Below are 12,299 nucleotides of genomic sequence, written 5' to 3'. Positions count from 1 at the left end.
TTCAAAAGCACATCAAAGTGCAAGTAGATAAATAGGTACCGCTCTGGCGGGAAGGTAAACGGCATTTCTGTGCGCTGCTCTGGTTTGCCAGAAGTGGCTTAGTCATGCTGTCCACATGACTCGGAAGCTGTATGCCGGCTACCTCGGCCAGTAAAGCGAGATGAGCGCCGCAACCCCAGAGTCGGTCACTACGGGACCTAATGGTCAGGGGTCCCTTTACCCTTTTAAGGAGTCTCAAAGTGGCTAACATTCTCCTTTCCCTTCCTCCCCCACAACAAACACTCTGTGAGGTGAGTGGGGATGAGAGACTTCAGAGAAGTGTGACTGGCCCAAGGTCACCCAGCAGCTGCATGTGGAGGAGCGGGGAAGCAAACCCGGTTCACCAGGTTACGAGTCCACCGCTCTTAACCACAGCACTTCTTGGGCTTATTTATGCTGCCAGGACAGACCTGGAAATAATTGTTCCAGCTGCAGTGGGCGTGGGCAGGAAATACTGCATTTTTTTGCAAAACGCCTCTCAAGTGACCTGGCGTCAGGGCTTGGAGGAAGACAGGCTTTGCCAGTATTAGCTCCAGGGCTCCCCCTCCCCCAGACAGGGGTCTCTTGAGCATGGCACTCACTGGGCCCCATAGCCTGGAAGAGGCAGTTCATGGCAACTGAGAATTCTCTTAAGCTGTGCCTTCTTCTCTTGGATAGTCTGTGCAAAGTGGCAACGGTGGATGGTCCTTTGCTGGTCTTGGGGCCCTGGCAAGGGCTCAGTCGTGCCACTTTCTGGAGCCAGCCTTGGCTTTTGCCCTCCCCCAGCAGCAATAGCAGCAGCACCCACAGAAGGTAGCATGGCAGCCATTCAGTCATATGGAAGTAAGAAAAGGAAAAGGAACGCCCAGGGACACACTACTGAAGTAAGGTCCTAAACCTTATCCCAATGGATCCAAGTAATGGTGAACCAATGGAGACCCAGCCAGATGGGTGAGGTGGTATATTATTTTTTATTTTTATTATTATTATTATTATTATTATTATTATTATTATTATTATTATTATTACCAATCCTGTTCCTATCCAGAGAGCCCGTTTCTGAGCCCGCTTCTGAGTACCAGGATTCAATGCAATGCAATAAATAGGCAGTTCTGTCCTCTCCCGTTCCACCCATGTGCTCGCCTGACCCATCACATACCCTGCCATAGAGAAGCAAAGGCTCAGGCAAGGCACTAAGAGGAACGGCTAAAGTTGGAGGAAGCCTGTGAACAATCAGGACCCTAGACTAGGCTGGAGATACTAAGCTCCAAACAGGCGGGTGGGTTTCAGGACCAAGGCTAGCAACCCTGCCGATAAAGCGAGGAGACGCCATATCTCATCGCTGACTTTGAGAAGCAGCTGCCAAGGTTTTATGACTTGGCCAGGGAATACTTCCTGACAGTAAGAGCTGTTTTTGACAGTGGAACGGGCTGCCTCAGAAGGCAGTGTGCTCTCCTACTTGGAAGTTTCCAAACACGGGCTGGGTGGTCACCAGCCTTGGATGATCTACTCAAGATTCCTGCAGAGCAGGGGGTTGGACTGTGAACTGAATGTGGGAGTAAACTTTTATTTACTTTACACCAGATTGTGGCGTGTTTATTCTTTTAAGGGGGATTTAAGGGGAATTACCAGGAATCTGGTATTAAGAGGCTTAAACAAGCCTGCATCCAGCTACCTGCTGTGCATCTAATAATAATAATAATAATAATAATAATAATAATAATAATAATAATATAATCTATTATTTGTACCCCGCCCATCTGGCTGGGTTTCCCCAGCCACTCTGGGCACTTCCAACAAAGATTAAGAATACATTAAAATGTCACACATTAAAAACTTCCCTGAAAAGGGGAATGTAAAACTCTGCTAAGTTACAGAACTTGCTAGCGCAAGTTAGGAAGGATATTAATAAACAACATATCCTCTCCTGCCTCCCTGAACAGTCACACAGCAAGTGCAGAGAGACACCCCAAACCCCATGTCTGTATCCATGATGAGGCTCTGTTCCATGCAGACACGAGTCAAAGCATTTGCAGAAAACCAGCGGAAGGATTCCTTGCTTCCAAGGCTGCTTGGATTACTTAATTCCCAGTGAAAACCCCGCAACCCAAAAACCACAACAGCTGTAAGCAAAACACTTGATGATGGTGATTATGGCTATCATTATAGCCCTTTCCCCATTCTCGTAGATGTTAGATGCTTTAGATAAATAATAAGAATAATAACAACAACAGCAATAAGTACAGCACATATAAAATACACACAATAAAAAGTCATTTGCTTCCCTCGCTGCTTTCTGGCCAGCCTCACCTGGGAAGCTGGTCTTTCTGCTTCAGAACCACAGGGGCTGTTGTTTTCTCACATGTACAAGTAGGAAAATTTAATCAATTGATTAACCGAGCAAGACTCATGCAATTAATCAGCTAAGATTTCCATTTATTGGGCGACAACCCTAATATGAAATAATAGCAGTAACAGCAGTAATGATATCTGTGCAAAGATTGTGCGAGCTATTAATCTTGTTTTGCATTGAGCTTGTGGCGCTGAAACCTTGGTACACTTAACACAAGATGTGGGGGGAAGATAATGATTTGGCTGCCAGGCTGTTGTTATTGCAATTATTTGCATGGTTCTTTTAAATGTATAGAGAGAGTTTTAATTCTATCCATGTTTAATTTCTTTTTAAAGGATTTTATTTCTATGTTTTTTAGCTGTTCTTATTTTTATCTGTAAGCCGCCTTAAGTCAATGTCAGGCGAAGAGGCTGGGTATTATTATTATTATTATTATTATTATTGACAGGAAAGAAGTGAGAACAGTTTCTGATGGGCTCAGAGGCTGCCCTCTGGCCTTTGCATTCTCTCTAAAGAAGTGTTATTTTGGAGAATGCTATTTCTATTGGCTCACACAGTGTCCCTCCTAGGAGAATAAGTAAATGTCTAACTATGGAAGGTGGAGAAAGCTTGTTTTCTTCTGTTCCAGACAGTAGAACTTGATCCAATGGCTTCAGCTTACAAGAAAGGAGATTCTGACCAAACACCAGATTCTTAGTTTAGAGGTCCCAGGCCCTAAGGAAGTCAGGCTATCCTCCACCAGGACCAGGGCCTTCTCAGTGATGGCTCCGACCTGGTGTAATGCTCTGTCCCATGAGACCAGGGCCCTGCAGGATTTAACTTTTCTTCCGCTGCATTGCATGGGGTTGGACCACCAGATGATTCTTGGGGTCCCTTCCTATTCTGCAATCCTGTGATTTTTTAACCACAGGGGGCAGGTTTATTGATTTGTTTCTGAATTTATGAATCTCCTTTCACACGAGACTCAAGGCAATTTGCAATCAAAACAAAAGAAAACAAAACCCACACCCCACAACTGAAAGCAGGGTTTAAAACAAAGCTTAAAAAAATACTAATAATTTAGGATGCAACTGAAAGTGGCCAAGTGACAAATAACAGGTCCCGATCCACTGGGAGGTTCTTCTGCACAGGCCCCACTGAAAGGAGGGGCAGGCAGCTCCTGTTCATTTCAATGGGGCTTGCGGGGGGAGAACTTCCCAGTGGATCAGGCCCCCATTGGGATGGTTGGGGTGTGGGGCTGCTGCCGGTGAGATTCTGGGATGGGTGGGGTGTGGGGCTGCCGGTGCCCACCCCCCACGCATAGCACCTCCGCCTTGCAGCAGAGAGGCCATTTCCGAGGCTGGCTTCTGACTCCTGTGGTTGAAATTCAATAAATGGATTGTGGGCGGGCGAGGAAATTAATTCACATGACTAACAAACACACACGCAAACAGCCAGAGACAGGCACTTGATTATGGTGGGGCCTCTGGGGATGGGCGAGAGAATATTAAAAATAAAACCCCAAGGTTTTCCACTGCTGCTCTTTTTTTGGGGGGGGGAGCACCAGCTGAAGGTCTGAGTGAACAAGAGGAATGAGGGGGAAGGATGGTTGGCAGAAATCCTATGGGAGAGGAAAGGGAGAGTTTGGGGAGCAATGCGTTTTGCTGGGCCCTGCCTACTCAAAGGAGTGAGAATCTGGGCCACCCTTTCCAAGCACAGGCAAGATGGCTAGGGCTGATGGTTCAAAAGATCTGGGGAGCACCTGGTTGGGGAAGGTTGGTCTAGGGAATGGGGTTCTGGAGGTGCCTCCCAGCTTTTTGATATGTTCTCTTCCGAGCTGCAGCTTCTCTCTATTAGATGTAAACTCTTAATCACTTTGCCACAGAGCTCCAGCATGGCAAGGGATGCCAAAGGCCACTGCAGAGCGAGAAAATGAATGGCTCCTGCAAAGTTCCCCGAGGGTCCCTGGAAACTTCTTGGGAACAGGCTGAGAAACCCCAAGGAAGGGCTGCAGAGCCTCTGACTTGGTCCAGCAGAAACCTCAGAGATGGCTCAGAATATCAGTGACACAGGAGACGCACATGTGCAACGTGGTTACTTGTCTCGTTCTCCCGTTGCCAGATCCTGTTTGATAACATTGTATTTTGCAGAATAGTGTATAACCTTTTTCTTTCCTTTTGAAAAGAAAAAACTACCGTATTTTTTGCTCTATAACTCACTTTTTCCCTCCTAAAAAGCAAGGGGAAATGTGTGTGCGTCTTATGGAGCGAATGCAGGCTGCGCAGCTATCCCAGAAGCCAGAACAGCAAGAGAGATTGCTGTGCAGTGATCCCTCTTGTTGTTCTGGCATCTGAGATTCAGAATATTGTTTTTCTTGTTTTCCTCCTCCAAAACTAGGTGCGTCTTATGGTCTGGTGCGTCTTATAGAGCGAAAAATACGGTGATTGAAAAATATTTAAAAGAAAGAAATTCATTCTCCTAATCTGAGTGTATTTTTAAAAACCCCAAACTTCGCTGTTTATTATTGACTTACGTACTTATTGCATTTAGATCCCACCATTTTCTCCTGGGAGCGCCAGGTGCTGTACATGGTCCTCCACTCCTTATTTCATGCCCACAACAGCCCTGTGAGGCAGGTTAGACTTAGAGGCAGTGACTGGCAGTGAGCTTCACAGCCAAGTGGAGATTGGAGCCCTGGTCTCTCCCAGATCCTAGTCTGACACTAAGTGCTACACCACACTGCCTCCATCCGAATCATCTAGTCCCACAAGAAGAAATAAACCAGGCAGGCCTGTTGATATGATGACATGGAGGTGCCTTATGCTGACTCGCATCCATCCTGCCAACGAGCCTAAGGAATGTCTCTGCCCTTCTGCCCTTCTAGGCTCCAGAGCTCAGAGGATCTTCCTTCTCAGCCCTTCCTTTAATACCACTAGGAATTGAACCCAGCACCTTCTGCCTGCAAAGTGAGTGATCGACCACGGAGCCATGACTTAAAGGGCAGGTGACTCCATTGCAAGTTATGCAGAATCTTTCCAGAGGCTGAAGGAAGATTTCTGCACAACTCAACCACTTTGCCTCCTGTTTCTTAAACGACGGTTGGGTTTAAAAACAACATCCACACTTTGCTTCTTGCTCGGTGGGGCTAACACGGTTGCTAAGATCCCTTTGAAGATCTTAGCAACCACGTTGGTCCCCCAGAATAGGAAGCAGAGCAACAAAGACAAGCTTTGTATTTTTTACACTGATTATTATTTACTCCAATGAGCGTTTCAGTGTAGGAGGGAAGCTGTTGACCTTGAGAGCAGCAAGGAAGCCAATGGGGAAAAGGCTCGCCGATTTGGGTGTCATCACCAGGTTTCTAAGTTGTCTCTGTCAACAGGTGGAAAAAGAGCCCCACAACCACAGAGGGAAGACCATCCTATTTTGCCATAAAAACAAACCACCCCATGGCCTTTTAATTTCTAGCTGGTAGGGGAAGCCCCTTACTCCCACTACTCAAATGGAGAGCAGGTACCATATCTGGGCACGCATCCTGCCTCTGTTACCGCCATCAGTGCAACCAGAGAGGGAACAGAACAGGTGTGGGCAGACTTCAGGCTGATGGGATCGACTGTGTGGTTTTCTTATGAGAGCCCCAGGATCTATCCATCAAAGCGAGGTACAAAAGACACAGAATTAAAGAACAGGGTGTCTCCAAGCACATTCCAAACCCAGGAATTTGCTCACAGTCCTTCCACTCCCACTTTACCCAAGCTTTCTGCGCTGCCGCAGCCCCTTTTGTCGTTCCTATTGTTGAACAACCGGCAGCCAGAAACGCTTGCCAATTTAAACAAATCGGCCAGAGATCTTCTGCCCACCCCGGATCAAAGTGATTTACTTCACAAGCATTTCAACAGAGTTTCCTGGACTAAGATTTTAAGTAGCACAAAAGGTTACCTAACATCTCTTCCTGCATGTCCTGTTGCAGGAATTTATGTATAGGTGGGGGGTGTGGTTGCCCCTCCAGCAGATATCATGCACATGCAGCCCACCACCAAAATCAGCACCATCACTTTTGTGATTTGTCCCCACAAAGCACTTGATCACAGTTTCTTCCTATCTATTCAAAGGACCTCTGCTGCACGATACCAAATGTACCAATTCACTGATAAATGTCTCTGTGTACTGGCTCACTGGGAAAACTTCAGAAATTCATATAGACATGTGAGCTCAGCTACTCAGCAGCCCCTCTGCCTGAGTGATAATCCCTGGCATCCTGATACCTGAGTGCCGGACAGGTAGCCAGTCCAGAAATAACAGACCCAGATGAAGACAAAAGGGTGGGATTAACTTGGCTGGGAAACAGGGAAATGTAAATATCTCTTTTGTTACACTCCATGGGTGTTTGGTGGAGGGCAAGGAGAACTATGGGGCAGGGTCCAGGATGATCAGATTCTGGCCACCAGACCTTCCCTTTCATGATGTAACCGTGATGTATGAGTGATGTATTTTGGGGGCTGTAACATGGGGATTAGCAGCTAATAAAAGTTGGGGGGCTCTTTTGTTCGGGGCTTCCATCTTGTTTCACCTGGTGGCAGGTGGGAGTCCTGTCACGACAGTCTTCAATAAAGACCAAGCCTACTGGCTGCTGTTTTGCTCTGGTATTCCTGGCTGGTGTCCTTGTTTTTTGTCCAGGGGGGCCCTCAGATTTCTCTGTTAACAGGAGAGAGGGAGCCTTCTTTGTCAAACGCTCTCCCCCAAGAGGCTCACCTGGTTCCTACTGCAATGTCATTTTTCTGCCAAAAACCTTCTCACTCTCCCAGACCTTCTAACATATTTATGTTATTTCAACATCTTTAATTTTAATCTGGTTTTAATCGGATGGCAAATAATTTTAGCTAGCAGTTAGGATTTCAGTTTTTATACGATTGCACTGGTGTTGATACTTCCTCGCTCCCCTCCCCCTTGTTGCTTGCCTGTGTTATTTTTGAAACATTTGTATTTTGCTGTTTTATTTAATACAGTGGTACCTCCGGTTGCGAACGGGATCCGTTCCAGAGGCCCGTTTGCAACCTGAAAAGAACGCAATCTGCATCTGCGTGTGCGCGGGTCACAATTCACTGCTTCTGCGCATGTGCATGACGTCATTTTGCACATCTGTGCATGCGCGAGTGGCGAAACCCAGAAGTAACACTTCCCAGTACTTCCAGGTCGTCATAGGACGCAACCTGAAAACGCGCAACCTGAAGCAAACATAACATGAGGTATGACTGTACTGTACTGCACACCTCCTTGGAGCCCAGCCTCTGGGAATCCAGCTCGTTCTTTCTGGGGGAGACTGCTCTGAAGTGGACGGGGCTTCAGGAAGCCACAGTCCACTCTGTTTGCCCCAAGTTGGATCGGTCTCAATAAGAATTATTCCCTTCCTTCCTGAGTAATCACATCATTCCATCAGACTGCCACCTGGTGGCTCGTTCTGATTATGACATGGGCAGCTCTTTCCCAGAGACGAGAGTCATCCTCTCTAAGGCAGGGAATACTGAGCGTCAAGGATTGCTAACAGATGCTGGGCCAACTCTCTTTCCTTGGTGCAGGACTGTGTTAGCCTGCCTGACAGCGTCCTCAGGATGGAAGGCACTCTGTGGTTATTCTTTTTTTTAAAAGTCAGAAACTGATGGCATTTTTTATGCTCCGTGTCTACAGCATTCTTGAACTTCAGGACTGTCTTGTTCACAGTGATCCATTAGTGATATTTCTGCCAATTGATTATTTGCCATCAGGTGAGTCCTGACCATCTTGGCTGTCTCTTAATGCAAAACCTGAGCTTCCACAGCCTCCATGAACCACCTTCTTCTTCTTCTTTGGCCATCCCTCGTAGCGAAGTAAGATTGTCTTCCATAAACACGGTTTTAACAATGAGTCTGTAAGTGACTCTGGAGGCCAATTCTGGATCCGCACGTCCTTCCACAGTGGGGACATTGGTTTCCGGGTGGGAGCTGATCACGGTGTGGATTTGCCAAGTGTGCCTTCCTCTTAGCACATTTCTCCCTTGCGTCCTGCGTTCGAGTGTCTTCAAAGCCCAGGACACCTTTGGTCAAGGCTGTTCTCCAACTGAAGCGCTCGCAGGCCAGTGTTTCCCAGTTGTTGATGTTCATACTACATTTTTAAAGATTTGCCTTGAGACAGTCTTTAAACATCTTTTGTTGACCACCAGCATTACGCTTTCCATTTTTAAGTTCAGAATAGAGTAGTTGCTTTGGAAGATGATCATCAGGCATCCGCCCAACATGACCAGTCCAACGGAGTTGATGTTGAAGAATCATTACTTTGATACTGGTGATCTTTGCTTCTTCCAGGACACTCGTAGCAGCAATGTTCTATGCTTACAATAACATTCTAGTCTCTTGCTAATAATGCTGTTTTAAATGTACATTTTATATTTGACTGCCTTTAGTACTGTACTGTTTTCTTTTGAAATGTTTAAGATATATTTTTTAAAAGCTTTGCCTCATTAAATGTACATTCTGCAGTTGACCTCCTTTGTAATGTTTTATTTTCGGAACTTTAAGATAACACGTTAGTTTCCTGTTAATTACGTTGCTTTAAATGTATATTCGAGTTTCTTAAGTAACGTTTTATTATGGCTTGTTTTATTCGATGCTTTAATGTGTTGTAAACTGCTTTGGGATCTTTATAAAAAGCGGTATAGAAATAAAATTAATAATAATAATAATAACAACAATAAAAATAAGTAATGAATCGTTAATCAAGAAACAACATGCCTGACAGTGCATTAACTTCTGGGGAACGCAGTGATGCTGATGGGCAAATGATTACAAAAGGAGCTAGTGACAAAGACGTTTACAGGAAAGGGAGGGTTTTCCTCTGTTTTTATAGGTTTAACATTCCTATGCAGAGCACTACAGCGACAAGGACATCCTGTCCCCAGCAAAGCCCTTTGTGGCATGCTGCCTGTCACTCATAGCGTGACGCTGAACAGCTTTCTACCATCCCAAGCTGGGAATTAATAACCAAAACTGGGACAGACTATCGGAGGTAGTTATTAATACTGAAAGAAACTCGGCAAGTCCAGACTGGTCACTTCCTTCTCCCAGGTCTGTCCAGGCACCATCCCAAGAGATTCTTCTCCACGTTAGTTCAAGGGCAACCGCTTCCCCACCCCAGATACCAACTGAGGGGTTTTTGAGACCCCTTATTAATTCGTCCCCCATGTCCACTGCTCAGAAGCAGCAAGGAATAGCCATGCCCACCACCCAAGCACCCAGGAAAAGGCTAGGGAAAAGCAGGCAGTATGGAGGTACAGGTGCAGCCACTGAAATTCCTGTTATTGGAACAGTGTGGCTGTGATTTCATACATCAGAATTGGCTAACCTGTTGCCCTAGAGATCTTTTGGGCTGCAGTTCCCAACAACCCCTGATGAAAGCTGTTTTCCAAAACGTATGGGGAGGGGGAAACAAGTTGGCCAAGGCAGGTGTAACTGGCTGCAACCACCGTTTGTGTTAACTTCCCCTGTGAGTGAAGGTTACATAAAAAGACATGAGTGATGCCATCTTCCATGGCCTCGCCCCATCTCCACAACCTTGCCAAGATGTCAAAGGGCGCAATGGCTGCTCCCCAGAATCTCCCTCGTGCGATCGCTTTCTCACCTCACCAAAAACTGGACCCAATGTAGACAAGGGGAGCACCCAGTTGGCCATTGTGTTGGTTCATAGTCTGAAATACGCCACTTCCCTGTGGATCGCTTTCAAGACCCATCCCTTGTGCTGATGGTAAGTGTCACGATGGACCCAGAAGAATGCATTGACCATTTGGGTCTGGAGGGAGGGGAGGGGGGCAGCAGAGGCACCCACCTCCCTCAGAGGGGAGGACAGGCCCTTAAGGCAGCCTGCCTTCAGCACGCTGGACAGCTCCCCCATCCTCAGAGGCGCCAGTCAATGGAATGGATAGATGCAGACCCCTGAGGGAGAAGAGGGAGCTGTCCAGCATTTCAGCAGCGCCACTGGCCAGCCCACCCCTCCCACATCAGAGCCACAAATGTGGCTGAAGCCCTTTCCCCAGCTTGTGGACCCCCAGAGGAACTCGGCCACCACCAGAACTTCCCTCATGCCCCCCCCAGGAAGCAGCTAAGTCAGACAGGAAGCAGTTGTGTGTGACCCTGGGTGGTCCAAGGGGGTCCCCCCCTTTCCTCCCTCTCTCGCGTGGCTTCTCTCACCTGGCCTTGCCGCGGCTGCTTCTCCTGAGTGTGTGGGCATCGGCCTCCTTCTCTTCCCGCACGCGCTGCAGCGACGGGGAGCGGCTGTGGGAGCTCCGGGAGCTGCCCGTGCTCACCAGGCTGCTGTCCCCCAACCCCACCCCGACAGCGGCTTCCTGCATCTGAGCCAGCAGCTGTTGGGGCAGGCCGCGGAGCGAGGGCACTGGGGAGTAGGACGGGCGGCTCTCGGACTTCAAATTGTTGTCGCTGGCAGACCGCTGCAGCAGGCGGGGGGAGGAGAGGCCGCCCGTGCCGATGATCCGCCTCCTCTTCGTGTAGCTGGGAGTTTCTCTAAAAGGCACTGCAGGGGAGAAAGAGAAGAGGAGGGGAGACCCAGGATGAATTAGGGACATCAGCTCCGCCCATCGGCGTTCAACGACACAAAACAGCAACGCGCTTCGATTCGCCTTAGGGCTGCTAAGTTAACTCCAACGCACTTTGACTTCGCCTACTAAGAGGACTGCTGGAGGACTGTTGAGATGTAAATGGCCCCCCAGAAGGGATCACTGCCACTGTTGCACAAATGTTACAAAGCAGGATGGGAAGTGGAGAGCCTAAGGTGAGCTCCTGCTAATTAGAGCAGCAATTGGTAACCGTGGGGCCAATTCACGGAAGGCCCTGCTACAGTTCCTCAAGGAAGAGAAGACAGGCTCCTCCCCAGAGTGGGAGGTTGCTTGGCCAAAGGAGAAGAATAAGGGGGAGCTTGGTTGCAGTGGGTCTGGCCAGCTCATAGAAGTGGGAGCAGCTGGGGACACAACGAAGCAGACCACCTCACTCAGAAACAAAAGCCCCCCACTGCAGATCTGGAGAGGCAGATCAGAACCATATCTGGTTCTGCGCTCCTGTTCCCTCTTGGGTTGAGATTATCTCTGCAAGCAGTCATGAGATTCCTGCACTCTGTACCCAGATCCCATTTCCCCCCCTGAGATTGCTCAAGTTTTCCCAGGCCGATGGCAACAGGAGAACAGCTCAAGACCTGGCTGTGCTGCGAAGATCTAGCCCACCTGCTACGCCAGGAGCTCAGCCAGCCAGCTTTGCAGTTCTCCCCATCCGGGGGCCCTGCCCACCCTTCTCTGCTTCCACAGTTTCACAGCAAAAAGACCAAGGAGGCGTTCCCACGCCCCTCCAGGGCTTCACACAAAAATTGCATTTCCCCTCCACTCCATTTCAAGAAAAAATGACCTGAATATGGGTAGCCCCCAAGAAGGAGCTCCTGGTATTGAAAACATCCGTCGCAAGGAATGTGACAGCTCCCTTTAAAAAGGCTATCAGAGGAACATATTCCTTTTAAAGGTGCATGATTTATTTATTTGTGCAGAGCTGTTTGTTTAAAACTTTTCTGCCGTGTCCTCTGCCATTAGGGGGCACCTGGGGTGCTGTACAGCAAAGATTAAAACAATGACCTAAAACTCCAGGTATGGAGAGGATTTAAATGCAGCCCAAGGGATGCAAACACTGCTTTCGTCTCAGCCACAAATTGTCGGTGCCAGTTTCTCAGAGCTACAGCGGATATCGGCCGGCGCGTGATAAATGTCACTCTCAGTAAGCAGGCTGCAAATAACTGTTTCTGCTTGCCAGCCTTCTCTCGTTTCTAGGGACATAACATGCAACGCCAAAGGCCCGTCCAGTCCAGGATCCTGTTCTCACAGTGGCCAATGGGAAACCCATAAGCAGGATCTGGGCACAAGAGCAAC

At 48.0% G+C, this 12,299-nt stretch overlaps 1 protein-coding gene across 11 annotated transcripts in view; it reads right to left on the bottom strand.

Annotated features, from left to right (window-relative positions):
- SHANK3 (SH3 and multiple ankyrin repeat domains 3) overlaps nucleotides 1-12,299 on the bottom strand; it is a 431,788-nt gene that overhangs the window by 214,935 nt on the left and 204,554 nt on the right. For all 11 annotated transcript variants that reach the window (XR_013394458.1, XR_013394460.1, XR_013394459.1 and 8 more), the window contains one exon: nucleotides 10,567-10,906. Coding sequence is in view for 8 of the 11 variants with exons in the window: in XM_077935409.1 (XP_077791535.1) it covers nucleotides 10,567-10,906 (340 nt within the window). In the remaining 3 variants the exon portion in view is untranslated. The remainder of the gene's footprint in view (nucleotides 1-10,566; nucleotides 10,907-12,299) is intronic.

Source organism: Podarcis muralis, chromosome 10 (assembly GCF_964188315.1).
Source record: "Podarcis muralis chromosome 10, rPodMur119.hap1.1, whole genome shotgun sequence".
Taxonomy (NCBI): Eukaryota; Metazoa; Chordata; class Lepidosauria; order Squamata; family Lacertidae; genus Podarcis; species Podarcis muralis.
The sequence above is the reverse complement of the archived record's forward strand: the minus strand, read 5'-3'. Positions and strand labels throughout refer to the sequence as shown.